The 21,566-nt window shown below is 35.4% G+C and overlaps 2 protein-coding genes across 4 annotated transcripts in view; one reads left to right on the top strand and one right to left on the bottom strand.

Moving 5' to 3' along the window:
- LCORL (ligand dependent nuclear receptor corepressor like) overlaps window positions 1-10,893 on the top strand; it is a 143,321-nt gene extending 132,428 nt beyond the window's left edge. Inside the window, exon 7 of the mRNA XM_036251930.1 lies at window positions 9,548-10,893. Coding sequence (XP_036107823.1) covers window positions 9,548-9,728 — 181 coding nt within the window. The 3' untranslated portion in view covers window positions 9,729-10,893. The remainder of the gene's footprint in view (window positions 1-9,547) is intronic.
- A 1,046-nt stretch (window positions 10,894-11,939) lies between these two features.
- NCAPG (non-SMC condensin I complex subunit G) overlaps window positions 11,940-21,566 on the bottom strand; it is a 37,157-nt gene continuing 27,530 nt past the window's right edge. The window contains exons 15-21 of one of the 3 annotated variants that reach the window (XM_036251972.1): window positions 18,843-19,024; window positions 18,387-18,561; window positions 15,812-15,973; window positions 15,450-15,585; window positions 14,979-15,065; window positions 13,076-13,145; window positions 11,940-12,146 (exon numbers count right to left, since the gene is read on the bottom strand). In XM_036251972.1, coding sequence (XP_036107865.1) covers window positions 12,023-12,146; window positions 13,076-13,145; window positions 14,979-15,065; window positions 15,450-15,585; window positions 15,812-15,973; window positions 18,387-18,561; window positions 18,843-19,024 — 936 coding nt within the window. In that variant the 3' untranslated portion in view covers window positions 11,940-12,022. Of the gene's footprint in view, window positions 12,147-13,075; window positions 13,146-14,978; window positions 15,066-15,449; window positions 15,586-15,811; window positions 15,974-17,969; window positions 18,028-18,386; window positions 18,562-18,842; window positions 19,025-21,566 lie in introns of those variants that run through there. The other 2 variants (XM_036251981.1, XM_036251988.1) reach the window with 2 other exon arrangements.

Raw genomic sequence — 21,566 nt, 5'->3', positions numbered from 1 at the left:
GCTTATTAAAAGAGATGGTTGGACTCCAACCAGTTTCTGATTCAGTGAGTATGGAGTGGGGCCCAAGTGATGCTTATGTTGCTAGTCCAGGGACCACACTTTGAGAACCAGTAGTTTAGAAAATAGTGTGGTGGTGGAAAGAAAATTTATTCTTTACTAATATGATCATGTTATAAATTCCCTCTAAAAACTACTTTCTATTCCACAAATTTTGCTGTGCTATTTTCACTTTCAGTACATTAGAAATATTTTCTAATTTTCCATATGATTTCTTCTTTAGTCCATGGATCATTTAGAGATGTGTTTAGTTTCCAGATATTTTTCTGTTACTGATTTCTAATTTAATTCAGTTATGGTTATAAAATATGCTTTGTATGATTTTAATCTTTTTTAATTTACTGAGATTTGTTTTATGGTTCAGAGTCTATCCAGATCTACCTTAATAAATGTTCAGTGTATTCTTGAAAATAATGTGTATTTTGCTGCTGTAGGGTGTAATGTTCTAGAAATGTCAATTAAGTCAGTTAACTGGGGGTGTTCTTCGACTCTTTTCCCTCTGTATTGCATTTCAGTCCACTTGTTCTATTGATTTCTAGAGAGGGGTGTTGAAATCTACATCTGTGATTCTGGATTTTGATATTTATTCTTTTACTTCTATCAGGTTTTGTTTTATCTATTTTGAAGCGTACACGTTTAGAATTTTTCTGTAGTTTTGATGGATTGACTCCTTTATCATATGAAGTGAACCACTTTTTTTAAATTATTGAGGTATAATTGACATATAACATGATATTAGTTTCAGATGTGCAACATTCTTATTTGATTTGTATATATTGCAAAATAATCACCGCAATGTCTACTGAATAGCCATCACTTATAATTGGAAGTTTGCACTTTTTGACCTCTTTCACCCATTTTCCCCACCCCCTCTGGCAACCACCAATCTCCTCTCTGTATCTGTGGGCTCATGTTTGTTTTTTTGTTCTGATTCCACATGTAAGTGAGATTATGGTATTTGTCTTTCTCTGTCTGACTTACTTCACTTAATATAATGCTGTCAATGTTCACCATGTTGTTACAAATGGCAAGATGTATGTGTATACATACATATATACATATATATACACACACACATACATGGAATACTCACACACACATATCCCCCTATTTTTTAATACATTCATCCCTTGATGAACACTTAGGTTGTTTCCATATCCTGGCTATTGCACATAATGCTCTAGTGAACATGAGAGTGCAGATATCTTTTCAACTTATTGTTTAAGTTTTCTTTGGATAAATATGCAGAAGTGGAATTGCTGGATTATATGCATATTTTATTCTATTTAATCTTTTTAAAAATATGTTTTTATTAATTATTTTAGAGGAGAGATAGAAACATCAAAGTGAGAAACATTGATTGGCTCCCTCCTGCATGCCCCTCACTGAGGATCGAGCCCGCAACCCCAGGCATGTGCCCTGACCCAGAATCGAACCAGGACCTCTCAGTCCATGGGACAATGCTCAATCCACTGAGCCACACTGGCCAGGCTACTTTTAAATGTTTAACAAGGCTCCATACTGTTTTCCATGGTGGATGTACTAATTTACATATACAGGTGTTTCCTTTTTTCTATATCCTCACAAATACTTGTTATTGTGTTTTTTATAATAGCCATTCAATTATTTTTTATTTGTCCAATCTATTATTTACTTCCTTTTGTCTTCTCTTTTCCTGCCTTCTTTTGGATCAGTTGAGTATATTTCATTCTATTTAATCTCCTAATTGGCTTTTTGAAAAGTACTTGATGTCAGGTTTACCCTATGTATTATTAATTTATCAGACTACCTTCAAATAAGATACCATTTCACGTATAGTGTAAGAACTTTACAACAGTACATTTACATTTCCTCCCTTCAAGCCTTTGTGCTATAGATGTCATACATTTTGCTTCTAATAAATATTATAATCCTGCCAATTAGTTACTATTTTTGATTTACACAGAGATTTTTTTAAAAAAAATAGGAAAAGTATTTTCCCTATAAATTTACTATTTCTGGTATAAAAATATATATTTTTTTGCTTGATGTGGAATTCGAAGTTGACCATACTTTTCTTTTACTGCTTTGAAAATGTTGCTCCACTGTCTTCTACCTTACATTGTTTCTGAAGATAAGTCTGCCGCCATTCTTATATTTGCTATTCTTTATGTAATATGTATTTTCCTCTGGTTGCTTATGAAATTTTCTGTTTGTCACTGGTTATCAGCAAGGTGATTATAAATGGGCTTGGTATTCTTGACTTCATGTTTTCTCTGCTTGAGGCTTTTTGAACTGCCTGGATATGAGCGTAGTTTTTATCACATTTAGAAAAATTTCAGCCATATTTCAAATTTATTTGTCCCTCTCCTCTCTACTCTCCTTTTGGGATTCTAATCACATATATTTTGTACAACAGAACACTGATACTGTATACATTTTTGTCCAATTGTTTACTTTGGATTATGCTATTTCTATGTTTTTAAGTTTATTAACCTTTTCTCTGTCATTGTTTAATCTGCTCTTAATAAATTCGAGGTATTTTTCATTTCCTTCATTGTATTTTCACCTCCAGGAATTTAAATTTCATCATCTTTGTATTTCATCATCTTTGTATCTATTATATACATATACATATACACATACACATACATATCCTCATGCTTATGTTTTCCTCAGCTTGATGTGTGGAGTCTATTTTAAATAACCTGCATTAACTTTTGTGTGCTGATTTTACAATCTGTGTTATCAGTTTTTATTTATTGATTTTTCTCCTTGTTATGAACCATATGTTCCTGATTTATGCATGCCTAGAAATTTTGGATTAGATGCTAACCATTGTCAATTTTACATTGTGTGCTGGATTTTTTGGGGGGTGGGGGGCACTGCCTTAAATGTATTGGGGTTGTGTTCTGGATGTCAGTAACTTACTGAGAAACATTTTTATTCTTTCAAATGTTGCTTTTTATCATTGTTAGGCAGAGCCAGAACAGCCTTTAGTCTAGTACAATGGTTCTCAACAGGCAATGATTTTCCCTGCAGAGGATATTTGGCCATTTATGGAAACATTTTTTATTGTCACACCTAAAGAATAGAGGCCAGGGTTGCTGCTAAATTCTACAATGAACATTAAAACAGCCCCTGCAACAAAGAATCATCTGACCCCAAATGTCATTTGTGCCAAGGTTGAGAAACCCTGCCCAAGGGCTAATTTTACACCACTAGTTAGGCAATACCCATACCCAACGACTCTACTTCCTGCCCCATGTGTTAGGAGGTCTTTCTATTCTTGCTGGTGGGAACAGATTATATCAGTTCTATAGAACCTCTAGGGATCTTCCACCTGGTCCTTTTCAGTAGTCTTTTTCATAGCTTCGGGAAACACTCATGCACTGTTCAGTATCTACAGACTCCAAGGGAGCCTTATACAGACCTCTCAAGTTCTCTCTGTGTAGCTCTCTCACCCTCTGCCCCACAAAATCTAGCTGACTTCGACTCCCTCACCTCCAGGGTCTGTCTTATTTCAGGAAGATTTCCAAGGTCTCTCTGAGTTCCTCTCCCTATGCTGAAGCTTGGGAACTCACCGGGCAGCAGCCAGAGCAGATTTCAGCACTCACCTCCTGTGTGTCCCTTCCTTCGGGGAGCACTATCATATTGTACTTCCTGATGTCCATTGTCTTAAAAAAAATTATTTCATATATTGTGTCTCTTTTTGTAAGTTGCTTAAAGTGAGAGGGTAAATCCAGTTCTTGCTACTTCTTCGTGACCAAAAGTCGCAGATTTACTGTTGTTTTTACAAATATTTATCCAGTTTCTTTGTGCTAGCTGCTGAAAATAATATGCTGAACAAGACCAATAAGGATCTTTACTCTTATCAAGTTTGTATTTTAATGGGAGAAAAAATAAAATAGAAAACATAAGGCAAGAAAAGACAAAAGAAAGCACAAGACAGTGGTAAATTTTGTTAATGAAATTATAAAATAGAAGGAATTTCTCAGGGGAGCTACTTTAGGTTGAGTACTCAGGAAAATCCTTTCTGAAGAAGTATCGCATAGCTGTGAGTGGAGTTGAGACAGCTAGGATATCACTGCTGACTGAAACCAGAGTAGGATGAGAATCCCTGAGAGAAATTAGAGGATAAGGAGGAAAGAAAGCCTGAGACTCAGCCTTGAGAAATTCCAGCTCATTAGCCGGACAGAGCAGGATGGCCTGCAGTGGAAAGAAGAGGCAGAGGAAAGTCAATAGTGTGTTTTGTCCCAAAAGCCAAAAAAGTTTCAAGATGTCTTACTCTGTTCGGGCTGCCATAAAAAATAATAATAAATAAATAAAACCATAGATTACATGGCAAACGTCGGAAATTTAATTTGTCACAGTTCCAGAGGCTGGGAAGTCCAAGATCAAGGTCTGGAAGGTTCCACTTCTGGTAAGAGTTCTCTTCCTGGCTCGCAGACGGCCACCTTCCTGTTCTCTGGTGTCTCCTCTACTTACAGGGACACCAGTCCCATCAGATTAGTGCCCCATCCTGTGACCTCAGTTCACCTTAATTACCTCCTAAAGGCCCAGTATCTTCCTATAAAGGGCTAGGGTTTCAAGATATCAATATGGGAGATACACAGTTCAGCCCATAGTAGAGAAAATAGTCAACTGTGTTGAATCTTGTTAGAAAGGCAAAAAAATTGAAAATTAAACATCATACATTAGGCATCAATTCATTGGTGACTTTAGTAAGTGCTATTTTCATGGGGACCTAGGAGCCAGATTGGAGTAGGTTATGAATAAGATAAGAAACTGGTGACAGCAAGTATAGGTTGACTCATTAAAGTAATCTAACTCCAGAATTTAAATGGATGAGTTCAAATTTGATGGTTTCAGATACTTTATAGTAACTATTGCAATTCCAAATCCCATACCAGATTCAGTTTCTCCATGCATATACCTTCTTTTCTCTCTTTGAAAAGATGAATTTGTGTTTGTGAAACCCAGACTAAATGGTAATTCTCAAAAACATCAGTGTATGCCCTAACACTTTCTTTCTTTACCCTGAGAAATTGAAAGATATAACTAGCAACTACTTATTTAGTTAAAATGAGAAAACTTCGTGCTCTAAATATATAGCTCTCCTAGATGGTTATCGCTATAGCCCTTTGGGATAGCTTTCTGTCTGAAATCTGTAGACTGGACACTTGTTATATGTTAAGTATTCTGAAGTATTAGATAAAAGAATATTAACATGGAGAATCATGACAAAATTACAACCCAAGAGTTAGTGTGCAGGGTAGGGTCTTAGATGATAGGCCCTGAAGACTTCCACTTATTAGTTCTATGACCTAGATAAGTCATTTTACTTCTTTGAGCCTCAATGGGTGATAGAGTTGAATGAGGTAATGTAAAAAGAGTTTTTAGCATAACACCTGACATATAGCAACTGCTCCATAAATGTTTTCAGACCTGCCTTAATCATACTAAAAGTTATTTTTCCTGCAGTCTGGCTAGCTTACATTAAACTGCATTGTCGGTATGACAGAAATAAACCATAACATATCCAGTAATAAAACAAGTTTAAGTTATTAGAGCTGGATTTTTTAAAAATTATTTTTGTTAGAATTATCAGTAACCATTCATTTAAATCACAAATGACAATTGTATTTCCATAACCCACAAAAGATTTTCATCTTTTATACTTTGTAAATGCGTATGTTCTATAAACTTCCATTCAGATGATATAGAGGCTGTCTTTTAGGGTGGACGAAATCCCTGAAATATTAAAAATAGGCTAGATGTCTAGATAATGATTTCAGCACCCCTTCCTTCCTCTTGTTCAGTTTCCACCTACCATCTCGATTACCCTCAGCGGCTCTCTTCCAGCTTCTGCCTCCTCTCATTGAAATGTGCAGTTACACTAAACCTCTGCATTCTTGTCTACAGCTCTGTATTTTCAGAGCATGTTAATGGGCTCTCATTAGATCATCAGAAATGTAGAAGGTAAGCAGGGAAGATGTCATTTTCTTATATATGAGCAGAATTAGGCTGAATGAGGCTAAGGTTACTTGTCCAAGGTCAATAAGGCTGATTATTATTAGTGTCAGAATTAGAATCTAAGTCTTCACATTCTTTTCCCTAAATCTTGACCCTCAAGAGTGCTGCTGTATATTGCTGAGCTTTTGATAGAGTCCTGGGTGTGGAAACATGAAGCCACTTTTTTAGGCAAAGTAAATGCTGCTGCTTCCGCTTTCTAATCATGATGTAGAGAAGTCATGAAATAAAATATTGATAAGTTTGATGATACAGAATTTAGAGTGAGTTCATGATAGAAACACCATGAGCAGATACAAACAGCTTATGAACTAGGCAGGGGAGTGAGAGGAATGGGATTGTAAAACACACAGAACAAAGGATTAATCTTAGCATTACCAGCAAGAAAAAGATCATCAGTTGGCATTACAGAAAATACCAGTGGCTTGTAAAATATGAAAACAAGCTTAACCTTCCTCACGTGAGAAATGCAAATTAAACAATGGTGCATATACTTTTTTACCTATCATTTTTTTCTCCAAATCCCTAAATTTCATTGTATTAGTAAGAGCATGAAGGAAGAAAGACATTTTCATACATTGTGTAAGATAGTACAGTCTATGGATGTTTGGGTAAATAGCTATCAAAATTTTAAAAGTACCCTTTGCCCCCACCATCCTGCTCCCAGATATCAACTATGTAGATACCCCTGCACACATACAATATGATTCAAATACACTGACATTTTAAGAAAAAGGTTGGACTAGTCCCCAAGTTTATCAACTGAAGAAAACAAAGTAAATTATGACATATCCATAGAGTGGAATTCTATGTAGCTGTTAAAAGAACTAAGTGTTCATTGTACAGATCTGAAGCAATCTGAAAAAGACCTATTTTTACTTTTTTATTTTTTTTTAAATATAGTTCACAATATTATTTTGTATTAGATTCAGGTGTACAGCATAGTGGTTAAATAATCATACTTTACAAAGTCATCCCTCTGATAATTCCAGTACCCACCTGGCACCATAAATTATTACAACATTACTGATTATATTTCCTATGCTGTCAAAATATGCAGAGTTTATAAAGCAAAATACATAACAGAATTGTACAGGGGGAAGGACGTGGCTGAAACAAATATGTATATATGTCAGTGTGAAGAATACACAAGAGATGGTTAACAAAGGGACTAGGAGCAGTGAGACTTCACTGTGTACTATTTTGCAATGATTTTCTAATTTTGCAAATAGTACCTATTTTTAAAATAAAAATAAAACATGGTTTGAAAAGTACAAGAAAAGTTGAATTATTAATCTCTCACTTCATGTGTGATCACAAATTCCTGACATTAAACCTGTTTAATCAACATTTTAGCTTCCAAATACAAAGGAGTATTTGTTAAATGTCTCTTGATTGCAAACTGTGTGCCTTCCTCCTGTGTGTATTTCAAAGTGCTTTCTAGTGAGAATGGCCAGTAAATGTTAAGCAATTTGAGGTATGGAAAATGGAACTGAGAAATGCTCTGGTTGATACCAGATTAATTAGAGATCCAGGTTCTTAGTCCACATACAGCTAGTTAGGACACTCTGAAAGTTTATTTTTCTATTTACCTTAGTTTCCCTCTTTTTAAAAAAGGGGTGGGGTTGTCTAGAAAGTTCCCTTCTAGCTCTGTTGTTCTGTCTCTGGCCAGCACTTCATAAGATAGCTGTATTCTTCTATTTAGTGTTTTATTGATCAGTAGTACCCAAACTTTGCACACCAACTAGGTTTAAGAGTGTGTGTGTGAATTACACGTCAATCGGTATATTAGTACTAACATTTAGTTCTTTTTTTTTTTTTCTTCCCATGTACGTGTTTAGTTTTGTACATCCCTCAATTTTATGTGCCCACATTTGGAGTACACTCTCTAGAAAAGTATAAAAAAAAAGTCATTACAGTATTGAAAAGAATAATGTACTATTAAAGTATTCTTCTGTAATGAATGCACCTTTGTCAATCAAATAACAAACAGAAAACAAGGTATGTGTGACCATGGTTTGTTGCTCCATGCTGTCATTTTCTGGGGGGAGTTGGATACTTGATGTACTTATCTACCAGGGTATCTCAATTAATATAATTGTATTTTCATAGCCTGCCTTAGAGTTCTCAAAGAAGTATACATCAAATTTTTTTGTTTTGAAAATACAAATCAAATATGAAGACTAGAGTCCTTGGAGGAAGGGAAAACATTAAAATAAAAATAAAACATGGTTTGAAAAGTACAAGAAAAGTTGAATTATTAATCTCTCACTTCATGTGTGATCACAAATTCCTGACATTAAACCTGTTTAATCAACATTTTAGCTTCCAAATACAAAGGAGTATTTGTTCAATTTCTCGATTGCAAATTGTGTGCCTTCCTCCTGTGTGTATTTCAAAGTGCTTTCTAGTGAGAATGGCCAGTAAATGTTAAACAATTTATCTGCTTTATCTGATCTTTGCCAACTTGAAAATAAACAACTTGAGGTCCATGAGGGTACACCAGTCTAATAGTAACCAATGTAAATATTTTTAAAAATCAGCTAAGATTTCTGACTTGTCACACACATATCACATATCAGGCCATGATTTTCTTTAAATATAAACCTATTAATCATAGTTCTGTGTTTAGGCTTTTTAAGTGATTTACTTTTTTTTTTAACTGTTGAGAATGGTACAGATTACCCCATTGCCTCCCTCCACTCGGCTCCCACCCCACCCCAGGCCTTCACTGCACTGATTTACTTTTTAATGAGTAATCTTTTAAGCTAGTTTATAGTTTGGCAGTTTGTTTTGTATCTATAGAAACAATGTCCTTCAGTGGAACTGGGACTGTTTACCTGGGGAGCACTGTGAGAACATGATAGATGTTCAAGTATGGTACAACAGGTTAATCTCTGTGGCTTATTACTGAATGGCGAATGAGTCAGTGGTTGAGGGTGCAAGGAGGGATCAGGAAATGCTACTGAAGTCTGGATGCTGCTGCTATTTACCAAGTCCAGCAAGTCACTTAAATACTAGTTAACACCGTTCATTTTCCTGTTTACTGATGGGATCATAGAGCTATGTGGTTGCATAAAGCACGAAATTTAAATGAGATAATACATGTGATTGTGTCTAGAAGATAGTAGGCATTCAACAAAGGTTAATTCCTTCTTGTCTCCAAGTGGCTCTGATCCTGGGTAGGCTGAAGGACAAGCCAAGCTCAGTTCTGACATTACTCATGGTCTGTATATGCAATGAAGATCTTTATCCCGTGGTACCAGCTTACTAGGTATTGTATTCAGTTCAGTACAGAGGCAGGAGCTTAAAAAAAAAAAAGCAAACACAATTCTTGTACTTTCAGGATAAATGCTCTAGCCACTGTGTTTAGAGGTCCCAACAATAAAACAACTACTCAAATTTCTTTCACAAGGTTGATAATTTCTTTGAAACTGAGGTAAAACTGAAATGCTTTACACCTTTTTTTTTTTTCCAGCGTGCTACAAATGAAAACTGAGGAGAAACTGAATTTGTCTGATGGGAATACAGCAAGTTGCCCTGTGAGCCCCATTAAGATGTGCCTTAATCGTCCCGCTGAATGGAATCTGAATTTGACAGCAGCATCTCTAGCAAGCTGTACAGTTCAAAACCAAAATCCCAAAAGCGAAGAGAAATAGATTACAGTCCTTCTTGCACTATCCTTATTTTGTACGTCAGTATTCTTTCTGCTGAACAATAAGCATTTATCAATTGATCTTGAAATATTTCTAGTCTTGTGATTTGTCTTTATATTAAATCATTAGCATTAATCACTTTGATTATACTCTTTGTATGTTTTTTACATGTTTTACATCATTGTGGAATTTTGCAGTACAGATGGATTTTGATGTTTCTCTTTTTAATGGTATTTTGTGAATTTTTTATGCCCTAAGTTTAAATACATAATTGTCCCGTTTTATTTCTGTGCACAAAATTTTAATATATAATGCATTGCGTGATTTAGAAGAGTGTTAAAGGTTTGTGATGACGACCTGACCCATGAACAGTTGTAAAGCAGGTGGATAACAACTACCTCGAATTGGTGAAAGGCAAAGGTATCTCTTATCATTTTCAAAGTTATATATGTATAGAAAAATTGATCATAGTTGATCAAGTAGCATGTTTCCATTTATAGGAGAATTTGAGCTGATCAGTTTCCTTTCTCTGTACTTTTAAACCTTTAAATTCTGTGGGCTGTGAGGACAATGGCACAATTGCATGTTTACTCTTCAGCAAATTTGTGCCTCGTACAGACAAGAATACTGTTTGGTTTCTGTAAGTTACAGTTTTGAATGAAAAATGGTAAATGGATTTACATCTATTGACTCTATTGTATTTTAGCCATGTATTTTAAAGTGTAAAGGGATGTTTTTAAACATCAGGATATTCCTTACCTTTAACTCTAATAGTGCAAAAGCATAACTTCAGCAATGGCTTATGTGATCGTGTCTAAAACTTGAATAGTAAGAATACTAAAGGTTTGGTGCTTAATTTTTTCCCAGCCAGATAAAGAAAGCTTTGATATGGTGGTCCATGTACATATACAAGAACATGGCTCCTTCCCTTGGATAGCCTGGCTATGAGGTAAATGGAATTCAGTTTGTGGACATTTTAAGTCCTTATTTCTCCCCCTCCCAAATATTTTTAAAACAGGGATTTAACAAAAGTAGATTTACATAAAGAATTTGAAGCACAGGAAAAGACACTGAGCCAACAGAATAGAAATCATCTATTTTTCATTGTTTTATACCACCACATCTGCCTTTTCTTTTTGCTCAATAAGCTTTCTTTGTAACTTTCAGACTCCTTTTATATTTCTGAGTTTTATAAAGCACATATATATGTATGTAATATAGCAATTTGGTTCTAAAAAGCACAACAATCTTAACGTTAGCTCCATCTTAGAACATCACTTTAAATAAATGGCCTCTGGTAAATAAAGCACAATTATTAAAACAGACCCAATGTTAGGAATTTCTATTCTGAATAATAAAGATAAAAGGCAATTATCAGATGGATAAGAAAGGTGTCTTGTTGGGTGTTACGGAAGGAAAGGGGACTGATTTCACACAGTATATTTCATAAGTCAGGCAAGTGCTAACTTCAGAAGATAAATGAAACTGACAATGAAGAAACAGTGCCCATAAATTAGTATATAGAGAACTTCCTGTCACATTCTTTTCCCGCTAGTATTTTTTATCCACAATAAGTATTTTGTTATGCCAAAAACAGAAAGCAAGTCCATGATTAATATGTACATGTGAACATCTCCCCAGCCCAGGAAACAGCATTACAAACAAGCAAACTAGGGCTCTCATATGCAAATATTTTAGGAAGAGAAAGTACCCATTCAAGTAGAATTATCAAAAAAGTTTTTAGTGTAAGAAATGCAAAACAAAATCAAAATAGGAACTATTGAACTTGGACGCTGGGTACTTTGGTTCATCATACTAGTCCTGCTCCCTGGAAGTGAGTGCATTTCTAGCGAGTTTGTGGCACTTCATTTGCCCTTGAGGTGTTGCTTTTTAAATGTGTTCTGAGATTGGAAATAAGTTCATCTGCGTTGGACCTGCCCCATCTAAGTCATAAGCTTCTCAAATGCTAATTACTAGCTAGTTACACTTAAAAGTTGCCCACAATTCCATGATTTAAACATGAGCGTTCATATGCATCATCTGGAAAGCCTATTTATAAAGCAGGCTCCTGGGCACACTTTAGATCACAGAATCCCTGTGAGTGATGCAGAGGGTTTGTGGAGGATACTGAAAGACACTGTCCTGATGTGTCCACACGGGCCAAAGTCCTGTGGAATCACACAGCAGAATGTCCTACGAGGCATCAGGCAAAACTTTTCTAATGTTGACACAAGGATAAGTTTATTAAAACAAAGAATTAAAAATAATTTTAAAGGACTCCACCTCCATCATCTCTTCTAATTTATTTCTTCATTGAGAACTTGCTCCAAGTTAAGTTTACTTTTTGCTAGTGCTGCTGTTTTGGCTCGTCTTGGTAATCTCATCTTCATTTCTGATTTTGGCTCTGGAACTTCGTGATCACTAAACAGATGTTGAAAATACACCAATTTAAATACAAGCTTTAAAAACCATAGTTCATTTATAAATAAAACTTTTTTTTGTTTCTGACTATCATTCTATCAGTGTTTAATTGATATCCTGATTCCACTAAGCTTAAAACTAAAATCTCAACCAAAACCAAAACACTGACTGGCTATCCAACAAACTGATAACATGGAAAACTGAGATAATTTCTTTTTATATCTATGTGGAACCTGGTGTTATACAGAAGGAAAAAAAAAAAACTTTTGTAATGAAGGTTGTCATTAAACAGGGACCAGAACAAATGCCAAAAGAGTTTTTTTGGAGAATATAAGAAATGGGGAAAGAAATTATGTTCTCTGGATTTAGGCAATAAATTTCTAAAACACTGTAAACAACATTTCCCCAAAAGATTTTTAAATTTAGTGAAAACTTATCTAGTTATATATTGAAAATATAGTTTTGCAATGAATAAATCTATGCAAGATAGCTACAACTTTCAGCTTCCAAGAGTGGCCAACTGGCAAAAACCAAATATAAACACTATACCACTAATATATCCAAATTATAGGCAGAAATATTCTACCACTATAAAGATAGAAAACCCAAACCTAAATCTCAAGAGTTGCTAATTCAAGATCAAGAGTCATATACACATAATCATGTAATTAGAAGACTACATGGAAATATAAATTGAAAGAACATATTAAAGATGACTACCTAGTAGTAAATAAAGGCCATGCTAACTAAAAGAAAAAACAAGCCATAGGAAGGCAAATACTCTTGATAATGGAATCCAAGATATAGCTATGTATAGTTTTCACTGATTATCTTATATATTGAGTTTCTGTCACATTAGAAGCACACTATAAGCTTTTTCTACTTCTAGACAAAAAGACCTGTACATACCATACACATGCATAGCATACCTTTCAAAGTCAGCCTCAGAAGTCTGTCGTCTCCTGTTAGTCCTGGCTGAAGCAGTCACTTTTCTCCGTCCTTAAAGACAATTAATCAAAATTATCAGTCGCTTATTGTTTTTAATCTATTTCTGAGCTACCTAAATCCTTTATTTTCCCTCTTTAACATATTTCTTCCTAAGTTCCCAGCTACCTTGATACCAATTATCAACACTATAGAGAAAAGGAACTTAAAGATTAAAAACATTTCTTTTGTAAACTCTGATAATAGGCAAGGGAAAATATAGAAATTAAGTCATAAGGAGGCAAATTTCAGTTAAATGTAATTAGAGGAAAGAAATGTGAAAAATGAGATATAAATAAAAGTACCTCTCTTATGGCAATAGTACAAAGTGTATGGAGAAGCTAATGAAAATTCAAGTAGAAAGGTAGGTATGTTAAGCCCATAACAAGTCCTAAAGAAACAGAATTTTAATCAATAAGGTAATGGCTTCTTGTAGAATATTCAAACACATACATGGCCAGTGCAAATATGTGTTCTAAAGCACATTTCACTATAAATATTAAAGTCTTTATATATTGGGTGTTGCAAAAATTCTACTTGCTAGAAATTTACACAGTTAAGACAAAGTTTGGGCCCTGGCTGGTTTGGCTCAACAGTTACAGCGTCAGCCCGCAGACCGAAGAGTCGAGGGTTTAATTCTTCTGCTCAAGGGAACTTACCTCGGGTTGAGGTGCAATCTCTAGCCTTGGTTGGGGTCATGCGGGAGGCAGCCAATCGATGTGCATATCAATGTTTCTCTTTCTCACTCCCTCTTTTTCTCTCCCTCCCACTCTATCTGAAAATCAATGGAAAAATATCCTTGGTGAGGATTTTTTTTGGCCTGGGATACGCCCCCTTTATGATACAAATAAAACAAAATATATAAAAAGTTTGAGATATCAAAAAAAAAAGTGGTGGTAGTCTAAAGGGACAGTATCTAACTAAAAGCAATCCTTTCAAAACCACATTGTTCAGGATAATCATTTGGTTGAAATTTTTAAATCCTACTTATTCATGTGAGACTTATTGCCCTCCCCCAAACCGTACATATTTGCTTTTAAACTTCTAATGTAATTATCCCCAAGAAAATATCCAACAATATGGGACTAATTTGGGACACCCAGCATTAGCACTTCGTTAATTGACTAGCTACAAAACAATATTATGGCCAGATTCCATTTAGAAAAATATTAAATCTGCACAGAAAAAGGCCTCAAAAAACATTTTCAAGGATTAAAATAATGGTTGGCTTATGGGTGGTATTATTAGTGTTCTTTATACTGGTATGCTTGGATGTATTTTCTGATTTTCTGTAATAAGCATGCATTGCTTTTGTAATAAGAAAATAATAAAACAATAAAGAGATCTTGAATTATAGATTTTTTCCCCAAGCAATCCCCTAATAGTGAACATTTACATGATTCCAACAAGTCCCCTATTGTTGGATATCCCTTGGGAAATAAATTGTGTTGGGGAAATATGAACTAATATGAGAAAAAGGAAAACAGAAGCCCAGAAAAATACTAGGCAGATAAAAGAGACAAAGTTGCTTAACCATATAATGGATAGAACACAAATACTGTAATACAAAATTATCACTGATCATTTGCTAGTGAAAATTAATTTAATCCAAATAATTCTTTGCAGTATGATCTTTGGCATCATATTTCAAACAAAAGCACTTGAAGCAACACTGATGTAATCTTTTAGACAAGAAAGCAAAAGCGAATTATCAGCTGAAAGAATTAAAAAGTAAAGAATACCTAAGACATTTGTCCCTAAGGAAACAAAGATAAAGAAACTTGCAAAGTAGTTCATTTTTCCAAAATCAAAAAGTTTTATTACAAAACTAGTCAATCCATGTACTACCTCTGTCAGTCTTTCGCTGAGTGGATTTTGATGCTCGGGTTGCTTTTACATTCTTGAGAGGAGTTATATATACTTCTTCATCCTTTTCTAGTAAAGGAATAATGCAAAACAATGTAAATAAAAAATGAAATATTTTAAGTGGTCTAAGTCAAGTTTTCATAAAATAGAAATGACAACCAGTCCCATTAGCAGCTACTAAAAATTTATCCTAAATCAGTGTTCCAAAAAATGTGAATAGTGGCAAGTAAGCAAGCAAAACTCCTGGTCACGTGGTGAGAAGTGTACACCAAAAAATTGTAAAAGTAGAATAAACACTTAGTAGTTATATACTTCCCCAAGGTGATTAATTAGAAAAATTTCCCTTTCATTTCTTAAACCCAACCAAACACATGTTATAGGAGAAGAAAAATGTGTTTCAGTAACGATGACAAGGACAGAATCTCATAAATATTCAGGTCAGTGTGCGGTTACCCTCTTCATTTTCACCAACAGCCGGCGTGCTGGCGTCCTGTGCTGCTGCAGCTTGGTCACCACGATCGTTATTTCCTCTTTCTAACTGAATCTTGATTTTCTCCAAAGCTCTCAGACAGATCCTATCTTTTACTTGCTATAATAGAAAATGAACATTTTAAAAATATAGCATTTTATAATCTTTCAAGAAAGCTATATATACTGATAAGTTGTTTTAAAATATTCTAAAATGCTATTAAATTTATGAAAAATACTTATTTCAATGAGCAAAGTCACCGTATACTAACATATATAATACAACCATGTAAATTCTACTTTTATAAAAATATATACATAGTAAGAGTAATTAGAAACTACTTTACCTCCAGAACCTCATTCAACAGAACCAAAAGATCTTTAGCAACACTGGTACTGAGTTCTAAAGAACTCAAGGCTTTTGTATAGACCCGAATTTCTGGTGAACATGGACATGTTAAGATCTCATTGCAAATTTTTATAGCCAAATTGTCATGAACTGTTAAGGCCTATAAAATCAAGAGAAAAATCTTTGTAAATTGAAAATGGTATGATTACAATACAGTCCTATACACCTAACAAATATTTCCAACTAATTATCTTGCTATCATCCCAAATGCAAAATGTCTAAAACCAAATTGAACATATTCCTCCTAAAACAAGCTCCCCGCAACTTCTGGTAGTGGATGCTGTGATACAGGACAGAGCGGTCCCCTTTACTATACTGAAGCATTTATATTCCTGCTACTATGAGGTAAAAGTTCCCACATTCAATGACTGGTAGGTATACGGATGTAATGGCCCAGCTTCGTCTCAATTCTGCATAACTCAAAGGAGTACAGTATCCCAGTTATGAAGCTTCCTATAGGATCATCTGGGACCATCAGGTGTCATGAGAGTTCAAATTCCTCCTCTGCCCTAACCTATTTCCCTCACTCTTCCAAGATGTTGATCATGAGAGTACTCCCCAATTGAATGATGTCAACATCATCTTTGAGGTCTTCTCGATTGCACTTAGAGCCTTAGAGTTGTCACGGATTCCTCCACCTTCCTTTGCCTCTCAAAGCTCTTTCTTCTAGGCTTTATACCCCATAATTATTTTTCTCCAACAATTACTACGACGCTTTACTTTCTACTTTCTATTATTCCTTTTCTACAAGCTTTTATATCCTAATTATACATTTTTAACTGCTGCCTTTATTAATTTTGTCTCTATTCCTCTCACCAATTCACCTCAATAAAGACACTAACCACTAAATTGATGTGTCCAGTAAGTAACTGATATACCATTAAGCTTTCATTATACACTCTGCATAGTTACTCACTGCAAATAAGGTCAACTCCAAATTCCTTACCCCAATGTTCTGCCCAACAGGAGCCATTCAGGATCCTTAGCCAGAAAGACCCTTTCCATAGTTCACAAACGCACAAACTGCTACGTTAATCATTCTTACTGAAAAGTCTTTTACTCTCTACCCAAGCCGAACTCCCCAAATCCCAACAACGCCTAACTGAACTTACTCAATAAGTTTAAAACTAGTAATGGCTATACTTATCACCCTACCACACAAACCTTGCCCTCTTCCAAAGCCCTAAAGCACTTAGTGCTGTATCACTGACCCTTACTGTATTTTGCCTGATATGCTCCATAATCTTCTTTCCAATAACATGTAATATAGTGACTTGAACTGTGTATACAGTTATTACATATTAATTAAAATAAGAAAGCAATACAGTTGATTAATGAACAACGCAGTGGGGTTAAGAGCACCGATGCTCAGTGCAGTCAAAAATCTGCATATAGCCCTGGCCGGTTTAGCTCAGCGGTTAGAGCGTCGGCCTGCGGTCCGGAGAGACCCAGGTTTGGTTCCCGCTAAGGGCACATACCTCGGTTGCAGTTTGTCCCGGCCCTGGTTGGTCGTGCGGGTGGCAGCCACTCGGTGTGTCCCTTTCACATCGATGTTTCTCTCTCTCTCTTCCTCTCTCTCCCTCCCACTCTGTCTGAACAAAAAATGGAAAAGTGTCCTCGGATGAGGATAAAAAAATAAATTAAAAAAATCTGCATATAATTTTGACTCCTCAAAAACTTAACTAGAATTACCTCTCAGCTGCAACGAATTCATTCCAGGAACCCTCTGCAATACCAGACCAACAGATACTCAAGTCCCTGACATAAAATGGCACAGACAATGCATACAGTCAGCCCTCCACATCCACGGATTCCAAACTGAGAATCAAAAATACTGTTTCAATCTGTAGTTGGTTAAAACCACAGATGAGAAACCTAAGAATACAGAAGCTGTATAAATTTATTGAAAAAAATCTATAAGTGGACCCACACAGTTCAAACCCATGTTGTTCAAGGGTCAACTGTACTGTAATCAGCTGGTACCTGAAATTAATAACACATTTATTTCCAATATAGTGACAAGTTTGATCAAATGATATTAAGGATTACAAACCCAGATAAAACTTAATTTAGGGGACAGTTTTAAGTTAACTTATCTTTGAATTAAAAACAAAAATAAGCTTGAGGCAAGTTTCGTTCTTTGAATTCTTCCTCCTATCAGAAATAGAGCAGGTAAGCCATTAGAAGACTTAATGAGGCCTAAATAACCTAAGTCATTATTCAGAAGGATTAACAGCCAGTAGTAGGTGGGGAGTGGGTACTGAGGGTGATTCATTTTTGGTAAGTTTTCCGTAGCAAAATTGTTACCATTGGTTACCTTTTCCCCCCATTTCCCAAAGTACCTTTTTTTCTTACTCTGTGTTATGCACTACCACATAAACCAGAAATCACAAGATCAAGTTGTAGCTTCTATGTCAAGGAATCTATCAGAGGGATTTTACAAAAACAAAATATAGCGGACCTGTATCCTAAGTCATCAGCCTTACCCTCCACAGGCTAACACCCTCACTCACTTGGTAATCTTGGGAGTTCTTGGCCTGAGGATGTAATCCACTTGGTCTTGTTAAATCTACAAGTAATTCGGCAACATTAGTGGTATCTATTTCAGCCAAAGGAGAAGATGCAGGGGCATTGGCCAGTGTTTGCAGAGTTGGGAAAAAGGCTTCTTCCAAACATTCCTGATTAGTCCTATTGAAAAACAATTTGAAAGTATACTGGTAAAGAAAAAGCATTTATCATTCTTAAAAACATACATTATGAATAAAATTCACGCCATCAAAACACAATACATTTTCATCTGGGAAAGAACCAAATAATTCAGGTAGATAAAAATCTAAATTAGTTCTTCTCATTTCATCATTTACCATTGAAGAAAAAGAATAAACAACAAAACACTACTCTATGACTCCTAGGGAGTATAAATTTAACATCAAATCAGATTTGATTCATTGATATGACTAAGTAAATACCTGCTTGCATACGCAAACATGGGGAAGAACACGCCTAGACAATGTCGAAGTCGAACATCCTCTTCTGTCACAGGATTGTACCATAACAAGATAAGACGAGACAGAATCCTGCTGCTGACCAAAAGCCCAGAGAACATCAGCTTGGCTAGTCCTTCTGCAGCTCCTGTCCTGAGTTCAGACACCTAATAAAAATGACTTGCATTAAAAAAATTTTTTAATTTATATTTCCTTTTTAAACCTCAAAACATAGCCTGTCCTATAATTTTTTTATATGAACTATCCAAAAATCACTCGTGCAATGAATCTGTTAAAGGCACATAAGATTTTGTTTCCCCTTTTAAGTTCTGGCTATGTAACAAATTATTACTCTAGCTATTAAAACTTCAATTACCTTAAAATTCTTTAGAAGAAGCAAAAGGCCTTTTAAATGTGTGAAACCAAAAATCATTATGTATTAAATGTTTATCATGGCGCTAAAATATAAAACAATGCTTAGTAAAGGTCCCAGCCATCAGAGGAAGGTACCAACTGAATAGGCACCTTATCCCCATTTTACAGATGTGGAAACAGGCTAAAAACTCAAAATTTTAAAAAGCCAATCTCTACCTTTTGGATGGAGTTTACTGATATGAACAGACATTGACAGGACTGCAGGTAGAAATGAACACTCTACAAGTGTAACTGCAGACTTCAATGCTCTACTTAATGTAACTGATAGAACTGGACAGATCAGTAACAAAATAGAGCACTTAACACTATAAACCAAAAAGACCTACCAAAAAGACACTCCACTCAACAGCAGCAGAATACACATTCTTCTCAAGTACATGTGGAACATTCTCAAGGATAAACCCTATGTTAGGCCCAAAACAAGTCTCAATAAATTTATAAAGGATTAAATCATAAACTATCTTCTCCAGTCACAAGGCAATACACCTGGAAAGCAGTTAAGAGAACTGGAAAATTCAAACATATGTAAATTAAATAATACATTCTTCTTACACAACAGTGGGTCAAAGAAGAAATCAAAAGGGAAATTAGAAAATACTCAAGATAAATGAATATGAAAACACAACAAAGTAAAAGTTATTGGGTACAGCAAAAGCAAGTGATAAGGGATATATATAAAGCAATAAATGCCTACATTTAAAAAAAACTCAAATTAATAACTTAACTTTACACCTTAAGGAACTAAAAATAAAGAGCAAACTAAACCCAAAGAAGGAAGAAAGAAAAAACAAAACAAAACGATCACAGAACAAGTAAACAAAATAGAAAAGGTTACTAATAAAGTCAATGAAAACAAAAGTCTGTTCTTTGAAAAGATGAACACGTTTGAAAAACCTTCGGCTAGACTGACGAAAAAGAGAAGATGCAAATAAATAAAACCAGAATTGAAAGTGGGGACATTACAACTGGCCTTACAGAAATAAAAGGATTGTAAGAGTATACTATGAACAATTAAACACCAACAAATTAAATACTCTAGATGAAATGGATAATTTCCTGGAAACACACAAATTACCAAACTATTCAAGAAATATAAAATCTCAACAGGCCTATATAGATAAATAGTTTGAAAAGTAATCAGAAGCCTCCCAAAAAGGAAAGTCCAAGAACAGATGTCTTCATTGGCAAATTCTAACACTTAAAGAAGTAACACCATCACCCTGGCCAGTTTGGCTCAGCGGTTGGAGCGTCAGCCTGTGGTCCAGAGAGACCCGGGTTCGGTTCCCGCTAAGGGCGCATACCTTGGTTGCAGTTTGTCCCCTGGCCCTGGTTGGTCATGCGGGAGGCAGCCACTCGATGTGTCCCTTTCACATCGATCTCTTCTCTCTCTCCCTCTTTCTCTCTCTCCCTCTCCCTCTCCCTCCCTCCCTCCCACTCTATCTGAACAAAAAATGGAAAAATGCCCTTGGGTGAGGATAAAAAAAAAAAAAGTAACACCATCAATCTTTTTCAGTCTTCCAATAAATAGAAAGAAGAAACAATTCCTAACTCAGTTTATCAGTAGTACCCTGAAACCAAAGCCAAATAAAGGCAACACAAGAAAACTACAGACCAATTTTCCTTATGAAGACCAGGTAAAAATCTTCAGCAAGCCCTGTCTGGTTTAGCTCAGTGGTAGAGCATCGGCCAGCAGACCAATGAATCGCAGGTTCAATTCTGATCAAGGGCACTTACCTCGACTGCAATTCGTCCCTGGCCCTGGTCTGGGTCCTGTGGGAGGCAACCAGTCGATGTGTCCCTCTCACATAGATGTTTCCCTCTCTCTCCCTTTCTTTCCCTCTCTCTCCCTCCCACTCTATCTGAAGATAAATAGAAAAATATCCTCAGGTGAGAATTGGAAAAAAAAAAAAACTTCAACAAAATACTAGCCAACTGATTCCAACAACATATTAAAAAGATTATACACCATAACCAAGTGGGATTTATCCCAAGAATGTAAGGGTGGTTCAACATAAGAAAAATCAAGCAATTTAATGTACCACACATCAATAACATAGAAAAAAACACACATGATCACTCACATCAGTTGATATAAAGCATTTTATAAAATTAAACATGCTTTCATAATAAAAAATATATATAAAGAGAAGAACAGAAGGAAACTTCATCAAAATGATGAAGGCCATTTTTGAAGACTCCACATCATACTCCATGGTAAGGACTAAAAAGTTTTCCCCTAAAATAATAAACTAGACAAGGTTGCCTGCTTAACCA

This window comes from Molossus molossus, unplaced genomic scaffold (assembly GCF_014108415.1).
Source record: "Molossus molossus isolate mMolMol1 unplaced genomic scaffold, mMolMol1.p scaffold_m16_p_1, whole genome shotgun sequence".
Classification (NCBI taxonomy): Eukaryota; Metazoa; Chordata; class Mammalia; order Chiroptera; family Molossidae; genus Molossus; species Molossus molossus.
This window is presented reverse-complemented; position numbering and strand designations above follow the sequence as displayed.